Here is a 21,929-nt window from a genome sequence, read left to right on the forward strand (position 1 = left end):
CCTGTTCTGTCCCCTCCTGAATGGAAGCAGACTATTTGATTCCCATCCAGCCATTCTCAGGGAGTTCTTTTCTCAGAGACTCAAATGAGTGGTGAAATAGGCAATCCCAGAGCATTTGGGGGAACAATTTGGGGAGGAAATACAAGTTTTTTTTCTTTCGAATGGAATTTTATCAGTGTCAGGCTAGCCCAGACCACAGGAAGTTTACGAATGCCTTTGTGACGGCTGGCAGGCTGGGCGAGAGTCAAAGCGGAGGTCCGCACTTGAGCAGCAGGACGCTGACTGAGAAGGTGAGTCAGTTTCTAAGGCTTCCGGACTTGACTGGCAAGGAAAGCTGACAGTAGGGACTATCTCCACAGCTGTCAGTGTGTCTCATGATGACATCCACAGAATTGTGTTCCTGAAGGTGATGCTATAAATGTCAGAGTCTAAAAGATCTTGCAACCATTTTATAAATCCACACAGGCACCTCAACCCTTAGAACTGAAGTCACTTGTTAATATGTAAATGGTGACTTCTCAGTCTATCCACAAATAAAAATATATCTTATAAATGTTATCAAACATTTAAAATAATCATAAAATAGTTTACATATTTCATTATTTGGCTCAGAGTTCTGATGGTGAAGCAAAGTGCAGCTCTTTCCCTCCCTCACATTCTAACTGGAACGTGGTCCTTATCAAAGCGTGAACACTGCAGGGGCACTGAGGCTGACATAAAACCTATCTGCCACGTTTTCTGATAAGGCAGGAATGTACTTCTCAGATCTCTTGAACATGGCCTTTCTCATCTGTCACAACTCTATTTCTTGACTTTCTGGCCAAGGGGAAAAATACTATATTCTAGGACTTTTCTTTCAGGTTCATATCTCATTGGCTGTTGGTCCAATGTCTTGCTCACCCAATGAGGCCAAAACCCTGATGAAATGCCTTGCTCACTCAGTGCTCTCGGAAGGCAGAACTCATCAGCTGACTTGCCAGTTACCCTCGTCACAGACACTGGCTTAAAAGGTACAGAACAAGATTTCAAAACTGTAAGGTTTATCAGGGAGGAAGGGAGGGAGGAAGGGAGAGGGAGGAGAGAAAGAGAGAGAGGAATATGTATCTGTTGCAGGGAATCAGCTCCCAATTTCTCAATGGAGGAGGTAACTTCATCTCAGCCCCCACTAAGCCCAGGACCACCCTTGGTTGTGATGTCCCAGCCCTTAGAGAAATTTCTGCAATGACTGAGCTTCTGGACAGAATTCAGCCAGGCTTGAACCTGAGAAGAGATGCCCTGTGAAGTCCTTTTTTGGGTAGCACCAAAAATCTGCCAGCAGGTATATTAGTTCTCCTTTCTCTCGCCAGCTGGAAAGGAAAGAACCATTGAAAGTTATACATAATTGAAAAGAAAATCAGATTGGTTTATTGCTTCTGCTTGTATACAGAGTTGAAGAGCAAGTTTGAGTGAGTGCCTAGAGTGGGCGGTGGATGACGGGAATTATGGAAGGGAGAGGGGTTCCTCAAGTCTGTTATTTTTAAAGAGATGGGGTCTCGCTGTGTTGCCCAGGCTGGTCTTGAACTCCTGGGCTCAAGCAATCCACCCATCTCAGACTCCCAGAGTGTTGGGATTACAGATGTGAGGCACCGCACCTGGCCTCAAATCTGTTCTTGAGCAGTGGAGAGGAATGGAGAAAGGAAGGGACCCACTGGCTAAAATAAAATACATTTCTAAGAAGGGCAACTCTCAGTGAGTGGTTGTGATGATCACCCTGCTAGGGCTCTTCCCTCTCCTCCTGGAGCTCCTCCCTTCATTCTCTCCTGTACTGCTGGGCCCAGCCTAGTGTGGAAGAAGAGTAAAGCTGAGCTAGAAGTGTCTTCTGCTAGTGCCCCACCAATTTAAACACATTACATTTGGAGTGTAGTTCTGCCTTTGTGTGAGGCTTTTATCTATGATGACATCCTGTTCTTGGACTCTTGATACTGTAAAGAAAGCAGATGGCTTCACTTCACGATTGCATACCTAAATGAAGATTTCGTACATTTCATTATGGTAATCCTCAGCTCAGCCTCCACCCTGCGCAGCTACTGGATTTATAAATTACAGTCCAGTACAGTGGCAGTTGGGGCCCCAAATTACTAAAAGCCAGAGCCAGGAAATCTTCTTGGATTGTGCCAGTCTCAGAGTTTGCTCTTGATTCTGATTTTCTATGCTGGTACATGGAAATCATCTTGGACAGGTCTCCAGGGATTCCAGGGAAAGAGCATGGGTCAGAGTGGGTAAGCTCACCCACCTGGATATCTAAGTGCACGTTAGTTTGCATTTCCAAATCCACTTCTAATTTGGATAGTACACTTTACAAAGCTTATTAGAAAACTGGTCTAAAAGAACACATTTTAAAGAGCATTAAAAAGCATGAAGAGGAGGCCTTCTAACCCCAATAGCAACATTTTGAGGTTTGACACAGCAAGAGATTTTTCTTTCTTTCAAAGAACATTATTTCTTTCTTTCAAAGGACAGCCAGCTCTCAAGAGTAATAGCTAAAAGAAATAGGGGAGCAATCCGACTCATATACAAGCTCCAAAGTTCATTGGAGGTAAGCATTCCATCCTCTCCCCTTACCTAACCTTCTCTCACTTGCTCACACAGACTTAACTAAATTTCATCTCTCGTTTTTTCCCTTGACCACTCTTCTGGCAAATGGACTAATTAATAAGTGGTCAAAAGGCTGAAGAAAGAGAAGTCAGAGGCCAAAATAGGCCCAAACTTGATAACCTGTGCCTGGAATATGGCAAGCTGGCCCTGTAATAACTTCCAGATGAATCAGGATATTTTTCAGACACCAGCAGGTGAACTGAAATCATTCTATTTGCCTCCCACTTCTTCCATCCAGAATTACTGATCTCCGCTGGGGCTGGTAAAAACAGCTAGTTGAGGTCTCTAGTCTCTGGCCATTCTTAGGGATGGTCATTTTATTCCTAAGTGTAACCCCTTCTGGTGTGACCCATGTGTTTTCTGCCAACTCTCCACAAAGAAGGCCAGGGGAAACTGTCTGGGTGGGACTTCTGATAGGGGACAGCAGGACCTTGGAATCTGTCACTGTGGATGAGGGGGGCAGGTGGTCCATAATGGGGAAAGGAGGACTGAATAAGATTAGGCTCTGAGGTCTTCCTGGCCTTGACCTGTGGAAAGGCTTAGAACCCCCAGATGGTCGCTCTAGTTTTGAAGAAAGAAGGTTGTCCCCAGATGGCTCTGTCTCTGACATGCGCTTTCTGCATTGCACTGTTGCGTCCTGGGTGGAGAGCAGGTTCGATGAGCCTGGTTCTGGAGAAAGGGTGGGCCCCTCGCACACGCAGGGTGCAGTGGCATCCACTGGTGAGGACTTAACGGTTCCGGGATCGTGCTTTGGTTTTTCTTCCTTTGGGCTTTCCAAGGAAGAGGGAGAATCATCTTTGGCAAGTTTCTGGGTGCTCCCACTGGTTGAGTTGGCTTCCTCTTGGCTCCTCTCCAGAGGCTGAACCCCACTCTCCCCCGAGCTCTGAGAGGGCAGGGGCTGTGGGATCTGGGTGTACTGAATCTTGGGAGGGATGACTGGGACCGCCCTGGCCTGGCACATTTTGACCATGAAGGAGGTTCTCACAGCTGACACACTCACAGGAGCTGAGTTACGGCGGCCTGTCAGTGCATGAGCAACCATGTCCAGGTCCTGAGGGTCCTGGGGGTCCTGGGAGTAAACCCTCCAGGGGTCTGCTTTACAGTAAGATGAGGTCATCCATGTGACCTTCGGGTCTCCCGGCTCAGAGACCTGCATTCCAGGTGAACTAAATGAGGCCACATTCTCAAACCAGAAGAGGTCAGCAATGGGAATGGCAGGGTCCAAGTTGAGGGAAGAAGGCCTGTTTTTCCCTTTTGGGGGCCCACACTCTGTGCTCTTCAGCTGTAACTTTGTGGGGTGCTCTCCAGGTGAAGGGCTGTCCTGCATGCTGGGTGAAGTCTCCTTGCTGCCCTCTGGCCCAGGAACATCACCTTGCCTAATCTGTGGCCTGCTGTGCCCCAGGTGTGTCCCCAGTTCCTTTCCCTCTGTTAGGCTGATGGGGCTGGTCTCTGCTGGCTTGGGTTGCACACCACGTGGTCCCTTATGGTTGGGAAGAGCCTCTGCCCCTTTCAGGCCAGAGAACTCTCTGAAGGACCTCAGGGCTTTCTCATCCCACCCAGTAATCTCTCTCCTGGGTGCCTGGGGCCGAAGAGGGTCAGAATTCCTCTCTGTTTCAAGATTAGCACAACTGCTGGAGGAGGGAACCTCGAGAGTCCACTGGCTTTTAACCGTGGGTTTACTGTCTAGAGAATGGCTCTGGCGAAGGCTGGGCCTGTGGGAAAGCCTCTTCTCCAATTGGTGACCCTGAAGGCCCTGTACCTGGGCCTCGTGCGCGTCTTTCAGGGTGGGAGAGTGAAGGGGACTCGTCACCCACTGGGGTTCCTCCCAGGGCTCCACCATCTCCAGGCCATGCTGGGCAATGTCTGTCACAGTGTCATCTTCGTCACAGTCTGAAGGCTCCTGTACTGAATGGGTTACCTCCTCCTCTCCTTGTGAGGCGATCTCAACCTCCCTGGTTGGGCCTGGAAGCCCACAGCCTTTCCCCTCGGAAGCAACATTCTTTGAATTTTGCTTGTCACTGTGTCTTGGGGTGGCCTCCTCTCCCTGACAGCGGTTAGACATCTCAGGGCTGTCTTGGGACTTCTGCTGGTCTATGTAGGGATTTGTCCTCAATTTCCTGGATGAGTCTTCTCTTTCCGGGCTGCCCTTTGAAAGCAGGACTGGAGGTGACTCCTCCAGAGGAGTTGGAGGGGGAGGAGCAGGTGGGAGTGGAGGAGACAGATTCCCTGGGCCTCCTACTTCCACTGTTGCTTGTGGAGATGCCGTCTCAAACGGAACTATTTCCAGAGGAGCCAGGCTGGCGAGGTCTGGGTGCACGCCCTGCTCAGGCTCCGGCTTCTCTCTACTGGCTGCTGTGGAAGCCCCCTGTGTGCTCTGATTGGCTGGATCCCTAGTCCACACCTCCAGAGGGGAGGAGACTGGAGCCGGGAAGGAGCCACAAGGCAAGCTCCCAGAAGGCTCTGGGGGAAAAAAGGGCCCCAGACTCGACTCAAGAATAGGCTGAATTGGGCTGGTCTTCAGAGCAGGAGGTGGCAACGATGAGAGCTCCTCCTCTGATTCAATGATTTTCAGCTCCTGTTGAATCTCGGGCCAGATCAGGACATTGGCCAGATCATCTTCATCCTGAAAAACATCAATAAACTGATTGTCTTAGAACCAAGTCCTCTGGGTGCTGACATCAGCGTTTCCAGTGAGAGGAAAAAGACTGGCAGTGCCAGCCTGTACCAGTTCAGCAAATACAGGATGCAGCACTGATAATACCTGTGACTCTCTGAGTGCTCACCATGCACCAGCACATACTTTAGCTGTATCTTGTGTAATTTTCCCAACAACTCTAGGAGATAAACACTACTATAATTACCCATTTTATAGATGAGAGGTCTAGGTTCAAATAGATTAAACAATTTACCTAAGTCATACGGCAGCACACCAGGACTGAAATCCAGTTCTGTCTGCACCAGAACGTAAGTACCTAATCTCTATGCACTGTTGCCCTTATAAAACAACAAAAACCCTGGTCTCATTTAACTTCAGGTTCACTAGAAGGCACACAAGGATGAGAGTCTTCCAGTGGAATGAAAATGTTAAGTCTTACCCTGACACCTGCTTTCCAAATAAGTAAATATAGTTCTTTTTTAATTTTTTTTTTTTTTTTTTTTTTGAGACAGAATCTTGCACTGTCATCCGGGCTGGAGTGCAATGGCGTGATCTTGGTTCACTGCAACCTCCACCTCCTGGGTTCACGTGATTCTCCTACCTCAGACTCCCTACTAGCTGGGATTACAGGAGCACACCACCACATCTGGCTAATTTTTTGTATTTTTAGTAGAGATGGGGTTTCACCATGTTGGCCAGACTGGTCTCAAACTCCTGACCTTGTGATTCATCCACCTTGGCCTCCCCAAGTGCTGGAATTAACAGGCGTGAGTCACCACGCCCAGCCTTTAATGTTATTTTTTGAGACAGAGTCTCGCTCTGTTGCCCTGGATGGAGTGCAGTGGTGTGATCTTGGCTCACTGCAGCCTCCACCTCCTGGGTTTAAGCAATTCTCCTGCCTCAGCCTCCTAAGTAGCTGGGATTACAGGCCTGTGCCACCCGGCTAATTTTTGTATTTTTAGTAGAGATGAGGTTTTACCATGTTGCCAGGCTGGTCTCAAACTCCTGGGCTCAAGTAATTTGCCCACCTAGGCCCCTCCAAAAGTGCTGGGATTACAGGTGTGAGCCACCATGCCCAGGCTCTTTTTTCTTATTACCAAGGAATACACATTTCACATGGAAAAAATTTAAATACGTATTAAAATAAAGGAAAATACAAAGACACCAAATCATATATCCTTACTCCCCACAGATAACCACTGTTAACATGGTGGGAATTTCTTTGTTGTGGTTTGTGGAGCTGCCTACTTCTCCACCTTGCTTGCTGTCCTTGTCTCCCGTCAAGTCCAGCTTCCCTTTGTCCTTCTAGACTCCTCCCTTTCCCTGCCTAAAGCCCAAAGCTATAGACAGGAAAGGGATGGAAGGAGGCCTGCTCAGGGCCAGGACAACTAATTTCAGTTTCTTTCTGGTTTTTTTTTTTTTTTTTTTTTTGAGACAGAGTTTCACTTTTGCCACCCAGGCTGGAGTGCAGTGGCATGATTTTGGCTCATTGCAACCTCCTCCTCCGGGGTTCAAGCGATTCTCCTGCCTCAGCCTCCCAAGTAGCTGGGATTACAGGTTTGCGCTACCACACCCGGCTAATTTTGTATTTTTAGTAGAGACGGGGTTTCACCATGTTGGCCAGGCTGGTCACAAACTCCTGACCTCAGGTGATCTGCCTGCCTCAGCCTCTCAAAGTTTTGGGAAAGGTGTGAGCCACTGCGCCCGGCCCAGTTTCTTTCATTTCTTGCCTCAAGGCCTAATTCTATCTCAGGGCGAGGCAGCCGGGGGACAAATCTCCATCCTGGGTTAGCACAGGCCTTTGTGAAAGTAATATTTGCTGCTGACTTCTCGTCCCTTCTCACCGAGCTCTAATCACTTGCTATTTCATATTAAAGTTACTTTTATGCTTGTCTTATTATTCCCAATGGACTGTGAGCTTCTTGAGGTCAGGATTGTGTTTATTCATCTTTGATTCATCAAGGCCAAAAGGTGCCCAGTATACTGTAAATGGGGGCTCAATAAAGGGTCTGCTGAACTGTAATGAATTCAGTGTTTTCTTTTGGATTATTTCTTTTACATATCTCTGTGGGATTGTCAAAATTAGTCTGCTTCTACTACACTGCATTTATCTGTGAATATTTCTATTTTGCCTACTAGACTGTGCCCTGCTTCAGAGCGGGGACAGCCTCATCTCTTTACTCTCCTCAGCACCTACATTAACTGAGCTCTTACTAAGAAATCAGTACTAAGAAACCATAAATTTAGATGAACAAATGAACATCTAAACTCCCTTCCACTTCACTCTGCCCTCTCGGTGAGTGGACCCACAGCGCATCCTGCTCAAACCAGAAACCTATGAGGTGCCTTTGACGTTTCCTTCTTTCTCAGCCCTTATCTAATCCTTCAACAAGTCCTGTCCATTCTACCTTCTAAATAGTGATTGTAGTCCTTCATTTCTATCCCCATGGCCCCACACTAGTCTACACCTCCAGCTTTTCTCTCCTGGCTTACCACATACTCCACTCCTGATGCATTCGTGCCTCCTTTCTTCTCCAAGCCGTTCTCCGCACAGAATAGAATGACCCATGAAAGATAAAATTCTCAACACCTCATATACTTTCCCATTGCCCGTAGGTTAAACCCCAAATCCTTCCAAGCAGTCCTGGCTCCTGCATCCCCCTGAGTCTCACTTTTTCCAGCCCGGCTATCCCAGGCTTGCTCCCATTCCTTGAATGGGAATGCTCTTTTCTACCTTGGATTCAAGGCACATCTTATTCTTTCTGTCTGGAGGTCTCTCCGTTCCTATTCCACCCACTACCCCTTTCTTCCATCTGAGTTATCTGCCTAAATATGCGCTCTACAGAGAAGCTTTCCCTGACCCTTGTGGCATGCATGCCTCCTCCCTCTGACTAGGTTGGGTCCTCTTGCTATGTGCTCCCATGCACTCCATGCTTCCATAGCACACCAGGAATTACTTGTTCAATGTCTTTCCCCAACTAGGCTGTTAGCTCCAAGAAGGCAGGGATGGCTAAAGCCTTGTTCACTATGGTGATGCCAGTGTCTGGCACAAAGTTCATGTTAAATACAAGTTTTGAATGAATGAATGAACTGATGCCTTTACTTGTTCCCTTGAATCCACCCGGTTCTCATTCCAGCACTAACTTTACCTGCTTCTCAAAGCAATGCCATTCATTCCTACAGGGTCCTCCCTGTAAGAATTCAATCAATTCCCATATGAATCTCTTCATCCTTCCCCTTCAACAAATGCAAATAGATCTTATAGAGACCCTCGCTCAGCCATCCTGAGGCCTCCATGTCACCTCACTCTGCCCTAACTCCCAACACATGGTTCTACTGTGCACATCCTGAAAATCAAGACTCTGGAAGCAAGTTCAAAGGCATCCTCCTTTCTGGTACCCTCCTCTTGTCACAGAGCTGCCACCCAAATGCATGACTCTTCCTTGGGTATCCCTGGAAAACCTCCTCACACTTCTATGGAAGGACATCCCATAAAAACCTTCTTGGAAAATTCCACCTCTACAAAGTAGACAAGGTTTAGTCAGCTCCAGTGTTGTATTTTAACTTCCCCAGAGCCCACGGGAGGAAAGAATGGATCCTGGAAATATTTCTGGTTTTGGAAATAAGTGTAGACAACTGCCCATCAGGATGTCTGGAAGAAGAAGGCTGGACTCTGTGAATGATCATGATATTTGGGACTGGGGTATGACAAGCAGGTCTTGTGCTGCTTCTGGGATTGAATGTCATTACATTCCAAGACATGTTACTGGCTTATGGTGACCTCAGGTCAGGAATATTTAGAGTTGAGTCTGTACTACGGAATCTGAGCAGTATATTCCCTCCCCATCCCTGCAGGACTTCTGAAAAGTCCACTGCAAAACAAATCTCAGACCTTCATTGGAATTTTGTCTCTTAAAGTCCCTTTGGCAGAAACTGATTTTCAAAAAAAATTTTTTTTCAATTTACTTTACATTGTACCAAGAGCCCTTGGGAAAAAGTAACTCCACCTGGCTGGAGCAGGTGGAGAGTGCACCTTACCATCTCATGGAGAAGGACAACTTCGGCTCTGGCCCTGGGGCTCTCCTGCAGGGCGCCGGACTCCATCTGGCCAGCCTCTTGTCCCTCCTCCACCACCTTCTCCGGATTTGGTCTCTTCTCTAATTCATTTGAATTTTGAGAGCTCAAGGAGCTTTCTGGGGTTTTCTTCTCCTCCAGGTGGACGCCTGGCTCCTGGGACAGGCCTTTGCTGCATTCCACTGTCCCAGGTGCTTCAGGTACTGGCTTGGCATCCTCAAGAGCTGCCTTCTTAGGTACAGAAGCTGCAGTGAAAATGGGAGTTATCAGTTAAAGGAGGCTTCACTTTAAGAGAGACTGTCCTAAAACAGTCACTGTCCTGTCTCCTGGCCCTGCTTCAAGAAGGATGGAGGGAATTCCCCCAGCTCACTGCCCCTTGCATTTACTCTTTTCTCCTAGCAACGTCCTGGCCTCAGTTCCCAGAGTTAAAGATTGTCAGAGAAGGAAGGGACATCAAAGATCACCTAGTCTGGTGGTTCTCAACCAGGGACCATCTTGCTCCTACCGTTTTCTTCTTCCAGTGGACGTTTGGCAATGTCTGGAGACATTTTTTGGTTGCCACAACACTGGGGAGTGGTGAATGCTACTGGCATCTAGTGGATAGAAGCCAGGGATGCTGCTAAATATCCTCCAGTGTACAGAACCTGTCCCACAACAAAGACTTATCTAGTCTAAAATGTCAGTAGTGCTGAAGTTGAGACACCATGCTCCAGCCCAGTCTCTGACTTCTCAAATAGCTAGTCAGACTTTGAGAAGTCCATCTAGGTGTCCAAGGTTACAAAAATCTATTATTCACATCTTGCTGCAAAGATATCTTATAATTATGATTAACAGCTTCCTGTGTGACTCTTCCCAGGGGTTATCTCTTGTCAATTTGGATATATCCAAAGCGATTAAGCTCTGTTCTTAAACATCTATGAGATCAGGAAGCAGGAGGCAGATCTCAAATTTGGTCTCTATTGCTTTGCATGAAGGAAAGCCCCATTTCACTGCATAAAGCTGTTTCCACACTCTGGATTAAAGACTGAGCGAGTACCCAGGACTGTGCTCGGCACACAGCAGGCCCTCAAGAAAAATTACCATTTACAGTGGTATTAAAGAAACCTGGTTTCAAATGCTAATTTCTCAATGAATCTTGTAATCTTGGTACAAAGGCATCATAAGACTTGCTTTTCAGGGCTGATGTGAGGATAAAGTAGACAGTGGAGATAAAGCATATAGCAGTGTCTGGCATACAGCACAAGCTCAGAAAAGTTTGTTGGTTAAGATTGGTTAAGACCAAACCACTCATTGCCATTGTTTATACTGGTGTCCTAACTCTGAGGTGTCTCACCACAAGGCCACCCCAGCAACTCAGATCTAGTGACAGCATCCTGATGTCTGAACTAAAATGCTTCAGAATTCACAACAGTGGTATTTCCTTTTGCCCATCACTTTGTAGGCTTATTTCCTGAAATTCAGTTTTATCTTTGAATATGTAAAATATTTACAGAGTTCAAAAGTTAAAACTACAGGTCATTCCTTGGTATCCACGGGGCAACTCGTTCCAGGACCTCCCCCCAATACCAAAATCCATGTGTGCTCAAGTCCCTGATATAAAATGGCATACATAGTATTAGCATATAACCTATGCACATCCTTTTGTATTAAATCATCTCTAGGTTGCTTATAATATGTAATACACTGTAAATGCCATGCAAATAGCTGTTATACTGTATTGTTTAAGAAATAATGGCAAGAATAAAATCTGTACATGTTTAGTACAGATGCAATGTTTTATTCTGGAGACTTTTGATCTGTGGTTGGTTCAATCCATGGATGTGGAACCTTTGAAAGTCAGGGGCCCACTGTATATAAAAAGGCCCCTTCTTGCTGGCCCAGCCACAGGTCTGCTCTTCTACCAGTCCCCTTGCCAGGCCTTGCACTCTTCTGCTCTGGTCCTCCCTGTGGTTGCAATCTAACCCCTTCTTCAAGGCAAACCTAACAATGCCTCTTTCAAGGCTTCCCAGACCAACCGCTCCTTGGTCACCCACCATGTGTCCATCACTGTTGCTTCTGGTTTGTTCCATACTCCCACTGTCTCTTAGCGATCACTACTTTTATTAGTTTATTGGTTTATTCTGCCAGTTTATTTTTGCATATTTAAACAGATACTTATATATATTTTAGTTTCCCATCCTTAGTACACAAAATACACTATGTGATACAGATTGTTGTTTGCTTTACATTTTCTCACTTAACATATCTTGAAGCCCATGCCATGTTAGTAGAGAGGGAAATTAGTCATTTTTTTTTTTTTTTGAGACGGAGTCTCACTCTGTTACCCAGGCTGGAGTGCAGTGGTGCGATCTCGGCTCACTGCAATCTCCACCTCCTGGGTTCAAGCGATTCTCCTGCCTCAACTTCCCTAGTAGCTGGGACTACAGGCACCTGCCACTGCACCTATCTAATTTTTGTATTTTTTAGTACAGACGGGGTTTCATCATGTTGGTCAGACTGGTCTCAAACCCCTGACCTCAGGTGATCTGCCCGCCTCGGCCTCCCAAAGTGCTGGGATTACAGACGTGAGCCATCGCGCCCGGCCTGATCATTCTTTATGATGTGGCCTAGTTTGGGTTTCCTTCAAAGCAGATCCTGAAACAGGGTCCGAGTAGCAGGTGGCTCATTTAGAAGGTGGTCCCAGGAAGCAAAAATGAGAAAGTGAGAGGAACGGAGGAAAAGTCAATAAAGAGTATTTTGTTGAGTTGGTTCCCATTTTCAGCAGGGACTCAATCTCTGGTAACCCTAAGAAGCACTATGTAGAATGTGCCCCCCAACAATCCCTCCGTATGATAAGAGGCTGGGTCATTCCTGATTCCTGGCTTGTATTACTTGAGAGCTACCCCAGTTAATTCTCCATGCTTCTGAGCTGTCCCACACAAAGGCTGAGTGAGCCAGTCCCTTCATAAAGTGCTCTGAGGCAGAAAACCGGAAACGCAAGGCAGACATCTGAAATAGGTGCCTTTTGTGTGCACAGAAACTGTCCCCGACAGATGCACAGGAGTTTGGGGGAATGTAGTGCAAGGCTCACGAAGCTATGGACTCTATAGAACTTCACTGTGTGGATGCATCCTAGTTATTCAACCAGACCCCTAAAGGGGGCATTTGGGTTGTTTCCAGTCCTTTGCTATTACAAATAATGCCATGACATGCAAACGTCATTTTGTATTTATGCAACTATTTATTTAGGATAAATTCTTAGAGGTGAAACTTTTGGGTGAAAGGGTAAATGCATCCGTAATTTTCAAACACATATTTTTTAACATTCTCCTAAAATCTAGTAGTTGGAAGAACTTGCCAGTGTCCCTTTTGGTAGAGCTTCTTTCCATTGATCATGACTATTAATATGGACTCCTGTGTGAGGTGTGGAGGAAGGGCCCATGCTAACCATAAGTTTGTTCCTATCACTCACTCCCCTGCTGAAAACCCTCTGTGGCTCCCTATTGCCTCCACTATGGCATGCAAAGCCCATCTCACTGTGGCCCAGTCACATGTCCTCTCTTCTCCCACTCCCCTAACAGGCCTTGTTCTCCACAGCTTTGGTCCTCCCTGTGATTCCAATTGAATCCATTCCTCAAGACATAAACCTAAAAACATCTCTTTGTAGCTTTCCCACACCATGTCCTACCGTAGCACTCAGTGTTATTATCTATGTGCTGCACAGTCCTCACGTTACCATGATCTCTTCTCAGGTACATGGCTTCTATCTTTGGGTAGGTTCCTCAGAACAGAGGCAGTATCTATTCCTAAAAATTACCTGCAAATCTCCAACAAATTTTTGTTGGCTGACAGATTTGGTGGCTACTTCTAAACTACAAGAAATCTCCATAGCTCAAAAGGGAAGGGCATTGTCACGTTCCCAGCATGTGACGCATTATACACAAAGCGGGTGACCATAGAGGCAGAGATTGATAATCGCTGCCCAATATCTATCCTCTTCTTTATTTGGAGCTAGAACCTCCCCCACCCCTCAGGTTTTAGCTGGGCACATCGCTTTCCATCTAGTACATTTCTCAGTCTCCTGAGGGTGAGTGTGGCTATGTGAAATACGTTTGGCAGATGGGATGCAGTGGAAATGATGTGAGCAGCTTCTAGGTGACATCCTTAAGTGGAAGGTGCTCAGCTTCTTCCTGTAGCCCTTTCCCATGGGTGGGAATGTGACTGCGGGGGTGTTGAGCCCACTCTGACCATGCAGACAAGCACAACACCCCTGGGTATGGCTGAAGGAGCCTGGAACACCAGATCTCCTGGATCACAGTCACCTTACTCTCTGGACTTGTGCGTAAGATAGAAATAAACTTCTATCTTGTTTGAGCCACTGTATTTTTGGTTTTCTATATTATAGCAGCTTAGCCTGTACCTTAACTAATATAATCAACTAATGAGTTTACAAGGTAGGCTTGCTCCTGGTTAAAAAAAAATAGGGCAAAACAACTTTTTGCGGATGTTACAGAATCATATTTCAGATGCACTAAAATAGAACTAAGAGAATTCTACTGTAAGTTCTTCAGTAAAAGAATGAGGCAACTCCTAATACCTCTTAAGGAAATTCCGGATTTTCATTTATCAAGTTTCTGTAAAGCTATATGTTTATTCTGCTCTTCCTTAATTAACATTTCTAGAACGGGATGCAGAGAGTGTTAGTTGTCATTTTTACACCAGCCCATAAGCTCATCCTTCACTTTCGGAGGGATTCTGTTTGTTGTCCTTCCTCCCCACCAGCTGAGGATGAGGTTAGCAGGACATACTCTTGAATCAGGTAAAAGTCGGATAATCAACCATGACGATTACATTGATTAATCCTTCAATTTTTTCATTCAGAGTAATCGGTATTTACAATCATTTAACTTTAGTTAAAATGCACCACTTACTCGATACCTCTACGCTTTGGGTCGCACTGGAATTTCACTTAGATTGGCCAAAAGTGGGAGAGTTGGTTTGACTAGATCAACTAAAAGTTTAAATGGGTAACCTGGAAAATTGTCTTTAATTCTTTTTCTTTTGCCCACTGCTACTTCACAACAGAAAGAAAAATATTTAACTAATGAAGGTGAAGTTCTCCACCTGGAATAATCATGGACGTTATCATGAGGTTAACACTGAGGTTAACCTCACCCCGTCAGAGAGCAGGGTGAGGGGACCTGTTGCCCCTGAGACTTTCAGCAGTCCCCTTCCACCCCGGGTCTCAGATCTGGATGGCTGCCTTTCACAAGGCCCCCCTTTCTGCCCTGACTGCCCATTGGCCACAGGTAGGAAGGCGGGCTGGAGTCTCCCTTAGTGTCTTTCCCAGACCAACTTAATGCAAAATGGGTATTCTAATTTATAGGGAGGAGAGAGGGGGGAAAAGTGGATAACAGACTGTCTCTAAAAGACCCCGACCCACTCTTCCACAGAGGATAACAAATCTCACAAAAGCCTTTGGAAACACTGTTTTCCTCAAAGCCTTCACTCCCTCCCCTACCCTTCATCCTGCTGCATCCACGCCAGCCCATGACACTGTTTTCCAGACAAGGCATCACTGTATCCCCTGAAATGTGCTCATCTGTGTACCCATCCTGAAAGGAAATGGGAGGAGAGGACTGATATTTACTCACATCTTCTGTGAGCCGGACTATGGACAGGTATTTTATGGACATTTTCCCATTCAGACCTCACTACAGCCTTTGGGATAGGAGCCTCCCCTGCTTTGCAGATGAGAAACAGGCTCCAAAATCTCCCACTGCCACACTGACAAAAAGCAGTAAAGCTAGCATCTGAATCAGCCAGGCTGGGTTCCAAAACCTACATATTTCCCACAACATGTAGCTGCCTGGAATGCCCTTTCTCATCTTTTCTGCATGGAGAAACCTTACCCATTTATGAAGGCTCAGTCCAAATGTCACCTCTTCTAAATCTTCCTGGACTCCTCCTGAGAGGACTGCCTCTCCTTCATGCCCTTGCCATCTGTTATGAACACCTCTTTCATGATGCTTTGGGTACCTAACCCCTCCCTAATTCCAAAAATCCTGAGGAGGCTCTTATGCTTCTTCCATAGGCTGACCCTGTGCTGGACTTCAGTGCAGTGTTTCAATTTCCCTTCTTAGTTTGTGAGCTCACTGTGGGGAAGGGATCATGCCTTAACAATCTTTGTAACTCCACAGCCCATAGTGAACACAGGAGGGAGCGTGGTCGTGTTACAAGCGTGGACTTTTTTAAAGTCTGGATTAAAATCCTGGTTTTTCCACTTCCTTGCTATGAGTGATTGAGTAAATAACCTATTCCTCTTTAAGGAAATGGGGATAATAGTAACTACCTATATCATAGGATAGAGGGGAGAAATGAGATAATATTTGCAGGACACTTAGGAGAGTGCCTGACAACCTAATAGGTGCTGAAAATGACTAATATTAACTGAAAAGAAACATTCCTAAATCACAATAAACATTTGTTGGTTTGATTGTCAGCCATCCTTTCCTTTAGGGTGCTCCCTGCTTCCATTTTATGTGGCCCATGTTTGCTCGTTAATTAAAGAACCTGGCCGGGCGCGGTGGCTCACGCCTGTAATCCCAGCACTTTGGGAGGCCGAGGCGGGCGGATCACAAGGTCAGGAGATCGAGACCACGGTGAAACCCCGTCTCTACTAAAAATACAAAAAATTAGCCGGGCGCGGTTGTGGGCGCCTGTAGTCCCAGCTACTCGGGAGGCTGAGGCAGGAGAATGGCGTGAACCCGGGAGGCGGAGCTTGCAGTGAGCCGAGATCGCGCCACTGCACTCCAGCCTGGGCGACAGAGCGAGACTCCGTCTCAAAAAAAAAAAAAAAAAAAAAAAAAAAAAAAAAAAAGAACTTCTCCTCACTCCAGACACACCCAGAGACTCAAGTCTGGCCAATCTCAGAACCCAATGAGCTGGGCAACAGTGACTGGTCCAAGGCTGGGCATGTGACTCAGGCAGATCCAATCAGAATCCTTCCTGCATTTGATATCAAAAAATTGGGAGAGGGATGCTCTTTCTCGTTGCTAGGGTTGCTAGCCATGTTGTCTGCAAATACAAAGTAGAAATGAGGATGGGTGGATGGTGAGAGAAGGATACTGGAAGACCTGAATTCCCAATTCCAGCTCTGCATTCCATTCTGAGTTTTTCTCGTGCCTTCTCACTCTGTGAGCAAATAGAATAATAATAGGTAACATTTATTATATACTTGTTGTATGTAGACACTGTTCTGAGAGCGTCATATGTATTAAATAATTTAATACTTACAACAAACTTATGAAAAAGTTATTATTAACATAATTATTTCCATTTTACAGATTAAGAAACCGAGGCACAGAGTGGTTACACCTGCTGGAGATCACGCAGTGAAATGGCAAAGTCTGGATTTGTACCCAGTCGGGCTATAGAGCCCACAGGCTTAACCACTTCACTGTATTGCCTTGCAAACTCGAAGCAAATTGAAGTCCGGTTTTTCTCTCTTGCGATGGAAAGAGACCCTCCCTCCTCTACTTACCTGCAGAAGTCTCAGCTCCCAGCGGTTTCTCTTCTTCTGGCCAGCCTCCGCTCTCTGATCCATGAAAAGAAAACTCTTCCAGGCTGGAAAGAGACTGTAGCTCCTTCGGGGGTGTTCTGCACGGCGTGCTGTTGGTGCTGATGACGGCGGACACGCGGAGCGGCACAGACACCGCAAAGGGCTCAGAGATGTTCAGCGCCTTGCGCTGGTGACGCGGCGACGGCTCCATCTGGAAGAGGCTGCTGGTGAAGACGGATTTGCTAGGGCTGTCGTTCGAAGTGTAGAACATACCCAGCATCTTTGGGGCTGTTTGCTCGCCCTCTGGATCCTCAATAGGCCGGAAAACCTTCAGTTGTTCCGGTGGGGGCCGGGCCTGAGCGCCCTGGAGATGGACATCAAAGCCGCCCTCAGCCCCCGGAGGCATCCCCTCCTGGCCCCATTCGCCCTCCTGCTTGGTGAGGTCACATGAGCTGCCAGTGCCGGTGGAGTGCATCTTTGTTGCTGGAATGAAAAATCCACCGGTGGTAACTGTTCGATTGAAATTTCCCTTGGTTTCTTTTCCTAGTAAAAAGGAACAGGTGTATGGTCAGCAGCCTGGGCACACATACAATGGCAGGCCTTCCAGTAAGGGCAGGCACACGACATTTGAATACTAGAGAGGCACAGCATTCTAATAGGGGCATAACCGCCCAGATAAAGACAGGTAACATCTGGATGACAAAAGAGAAAGCACTTCCTTATATGCACAGAATTTTAGCATGATGCTTTGGTAGGACCATTTGCTGTCGTGCCATACAGATCACTTTTAAACTTTGCAGGTAGAGCAGTTTTCAAAAAAAGATTACTGCTAAAGTTGCTAAACAGAGCCATCATCTACCAGGCATTAATTGTAGATCATGAAAAAATAAAGAGACAGATGGGAGGTGGTAGGATGATATTTGCTCAAAATGAAGAAGACAAAAATGAAAAATAAACAGAATCTTGTCTTATTTTAGAACTTTAAAACTTATTGTTTTAAGTTTTCTCTAGCAGATGGACCCAGACAGGGGGGTTTTTGATTTCCCAGCTAGGAAACAAATGCTGTTAACAACTAGACCTTTCCCACCTTTTCTCAGGCTTCTTCCTGTTGATTCTGAGGATGAGAAACTAGAAATGTAAATTAACTAAATGTTAGAAAGTACAGTTGTGAGGAGCGAATATATATATTTTTTGAGACGGAGTACAGCTCTGTCACCCAGGCCGGAGTGCAGTGTCGTGATCTCGGCTTACCACAACCTCCACCTCTTGGGTTCAAGCGATTCTCCTGCCTCAACCTCCTGAGTAGCTGGGATTACAGGCACCTGCCACCGCGCCTGGCTAATTTTTGCATTTTTAGTAGAGAGGAGATTTCACCATGTTGGCCAGGCTGGTCTCAAACTCCTGACCTCAGGTGATGTGCCTGCCTCGGCCTCCCAAAGTGCTGGGATGACAGGTATGAGCCCCTACGCCCAGACCGAGTTCTTGACTGGCTTAGACATGAAGGCAAGGAAGAAAAAAGTCTACATGGGAAGTAAAGAAGCTTGGAGATGATATGTGAGTTGCCAGGGATCTAGAAAATAATTTCTAATTTGGTACTAAGCACTAAACTGGGCATCTTACATAAGTTTATGCTTAAAGTTCTTATGACCACCCAGTAAGAAAGTGTAATGATCTTTAACACATGAGGACACCGAGACTCAGCAGTTAGATGAACTGTCCAATACTCACATGTCATGTATATAATGACCTATATTTTGAAATATTAACTCCTGCAAAACTGGGCAAGAACTGCCAAGAAGTTTCTAAACCAAAGCAAACGTATGAATATAAAAGTAAGAAAATGCTGAAACTATCAAGTTAACTTAAGAAGACCTCACTGAGTATTATACAGGTTTAGAATTATTATTAATTATTATTATTATTATTATTATTTGAGACAGGCTGAAGTGCAGTGGCACAATCTCGGCTAACGGCAATCTCCACCTCCTGAGTTCAAATGATTCTTGTGCCTCAGCCTCTGCCTCCTGGGTTCAAGCGATTCTCATGCCTTGGCCTCCTGAGTAGCTGGGATTATAGGCATGCACCACCACGCCTGGCTAATTTCTTGTATTTGTTTTAGTAGAGACAGGGTTTCACCATGTTGGCCAGGCTGGTCACGAACTCCTGGCCTCAAGTGATCTGCCTGCCTCAGCCTCCCAAAGTGCTGCGATTACAGGTGTGAGCCACCATACCCGGCCCAGGTTTAGAATTATTTTTAAAATGTTGTTCTAAAGATTTTCTGTATTGTTTTGGTCTCACCCATTTTTGAAAGAGAAAAATGTCTTGTATTAAAGGGGCTGGAAAGTCATAGGATAAGTATAGGGGAGTTTTAACAGTCTGTTGCCAGACAAATCCTTTGCCCTGTAACTTGTAATGGTGCTTATTGGTTACTTAACAGAAATAGAAGGGAGAGATACAGGCAAGTCAGCCCTGAAGGATAGAGCTGTGAGAACAAATGTTATGTGTTATTTTGGTGGTGGGTGTTACCTCATGTGCAACTGTATACACGTTTGCCCCAACAAAGGATATTGTGGTTTGCACATGGCTGATACATAGCTGGTGCCTAATTAATGTTTAATGATACATAATAAATGAATGAATGAATGGATACATGAATGAACCTACCAACTGAAAATCATGACTTGACACAAAAACTAGGAAGCAAATGCATATGGAAACAGCCAAATTCAAGATACATAGGCCTCTAGGCATAAAACCATAGGGCATAAACCAATGCTTGGCTCTTTCTTTCTGCCCAAAGGGGAAGCCTCTTCTGCCTTAGGTTTCAGGTGTTGACCTTTTACCTGGTTCAGGTTTGAATGAAAAATAGCCATGGACTGCAGCTGTGGCTAGAGGAAGGATGGGCAAAGAGGATGGCTCTTTAGACCTAGCCCTGGAGTAAGGTAGGGGAGGTTATGGGGCTATGTAAACCCCTTAAATTAGGGTAGGGTCAGGGAGGGATTTGGGACTAGTTAGTTGTGTGTGATTGTGACTACAGAGAAGCAGGCACGACAGCTTATAAAGGCAAGTGAGCCCCAGCCTCCTAGTTGTAATCTCCAACTCAGAAACTACTTGTAAAATCTTACCTTCCACAGGCACTGAACACAGTGAGTCCATGCTTTTAGCTGGTCGGATAGTAGCCTTTTCCACTAAAGACAAAAGAAAAAATATCCTTGATGAATGCATATTAACAGAAAGCATTCAGAAAAATAGGTCAGGCTGTTTAAGTACACAAGACAAAATTCTTTAGGAAAGATTTCTAGTATAATTGATCCCCTTGAAAACATTCCTCTACCCCACCCTAGATGTTCCTACTTTCTTTTTTTTTTTTGAGACGGAGTCTTGCTCTGTCACCCAGGCTGGAGTGCAGTGGCCGGATCTCAGCTCACTGCAAGCTCCGCCTCCCAGGTTTACGCCGTTCTCCTGCCTCAGCCTCCCGAGTAGCTGGGACTACAGGCGCCCGCCACCTCGCCCGGCTAGTTTTTTTGTATTTTTTAGTAGAGACGGGGTTTCACCGTGTTAGCCGGGATCGTCTCTCGATCTCCTGGCCTCGTGATCCGCCCGTCTCGGCCTCCCAAAGTGCTGGGATTACAGGCTTGAGCCACCGCGCCTGGCCTCCTACTTTCTTAATGGGACAGACTTCATAAATTCAGGGCAGTTATAGATCAAAGTTTTATTAATATTTTACAATAAAGGTAAATTGCAATTTTGTCAAATAGCTCATCGCAAATGAGGAGTCCCAATTTTACTGTACAAAAAGTATTCAAGGATGAATCCAGGGGTAGAATCCATGAGGCTCCAGGCCACTCTTTGTATTCAGCAGCAGAGAGCTGAGACCATATCTTAGCTACTGCAAATGTGGTACAGCAGGTGAGAGGGCCCAAGGGAATTGGAGTTAGGTTTCTGTCAGATTCAGCTCTGTTCCTTGAGGCCTGCAGGCTGGGTGCTCCCCAATGATGTCACCCGTCAACCTCACCCTGGAACAGATCCCAACAAAACCATTTTTGCACACCTACTCTGTGACTGGGTGTGCGCCAGGCATATTTGTAAGCCACCTTAGCACCTTTTGGAAGTGTGGTTTAAATGAGTAAAAACGTATTCCAGGCATAGTATTAAATAGATGCATTCACAAACACCATCTCTTTTCAGGGAACTAAATTGGCTGAAAGGTTGTTCCTTCTAGGTCGAGCTTGTCAAGAGGGGAAAGAGGGTACGTGGAAGCAGGAGGCCCAGGACTAGTAGCCCTTAAGGTAACCTGAATTCAGAAACATCTGGGTTTGAATTCCAGCTCTGCCACTTTTGGGCTGTGTGACCTCAGCCAAACAGCTAAATTTTTTTTTAGACAGTGTCTCATTCTCTTGCCCAGGCTGGAGTGTGATAGAGTGATCATAAGCTAACTGCAGCCTCAACCTCCTGGGCTCAAGCAATCTTCCTGCCCTAGCCTCTGGAGTAGCTAGGACTACGGGCACACACCAACAAATCTGGCTAATAAAAAAAAATTTTTTTTAGAAACAGGGTCTCACTGTGTTGCCCAGACTGGTCTCAAACTCCTAGAATCAAGCAATCCTCCTGCCTTGGCCTCCCAAAGTGACAGTTAAACTTTTCTAAATTCCAGTTTTATCATGTGTAAAATGAGAAAAAATAGAGCTGTTGTGAGGATTACATAGGTAATGACTATAAGGTAATTATATTGTACTAGTCTGCAATAGAGTAAGTACTCATTAAAAAGTAATAATTATTGATTGTTGTTGCTGCTATTCCAGATGGATTAGGGCTCAGCAACAAAAGGGAAGACAGGAGAAGGTTCTATGAGAAGCAGTTAGAGTTGGCCTTAACCAAAATTGAGCTGTAACTCAAGCTTGTTTTTGTTTCTTGTTTAAAGTTCCCCTGTTCTTCCTCCTTGATCCAAACCTGCTTCTTCTGGGAGGTTCTGAATTAACCCCTTGGTCTCCCAGCGTGGGGCTTCTCTCTTTCTGGGGCCTGCTG

The 21,929-nt window shown here is 45.9% G+C and overlaps 1 protein-coding gene across 3 annotated transcripts in view; it reads right to left on the minus strand.

The window, feature by feature from the left end:
- Positions 1-1,381: 1,381 nt before the first annotated feature.
- Positions 1,382-21,929, minus strand: part of ARHGAP31 (Rho GTPase activating protein 31) — a 123,602-nt gene continuing 103,054 nt past the window's right edge. For 2 of the 3 annotated variants that reach the window (XM_015129955.3, XM_077993854.1), the window contains exons 9-12: positions 20,030-20,092; positions 16,887-17,447; positions 9,329-9,609; positions 1,382-5,257 (exon numbers count right to left, since the gene is read on the minus strand). In XM_015129955.3, the coding sequence (XP_014985441.3) occupies positions 2,840-5,257; positions 9,329-9,609; positions 16,887-17,447; positions 20,030-20,092 (3,323 nt within the window). In that variant the 3' untranslated portion in view covers positions 1,382-2,839. The remainder of the gene's footprint in view (positions 5,258-9,328; positions 9,610-16,886; positions 17,448-20,029; positions 20,093-21,929) is intronic. The other variant, XM_015129956.3, reaches the window with a different exon arrangement.

The sequence above is a fragment of the Macaca mulatta genome, chromosome 2, assembly GCF_049350105.2.
Source record: "Macaca mulatta isolate MMU2019108-1 chromosome 2, T2T-MMU8v2.0, whole genome shotgun sequence".
NCBI lineage: Eukaryota > Metazoa > Chordata > Mammalia > Primates > Cercopithecidae > Macaca > Macaca mulatta.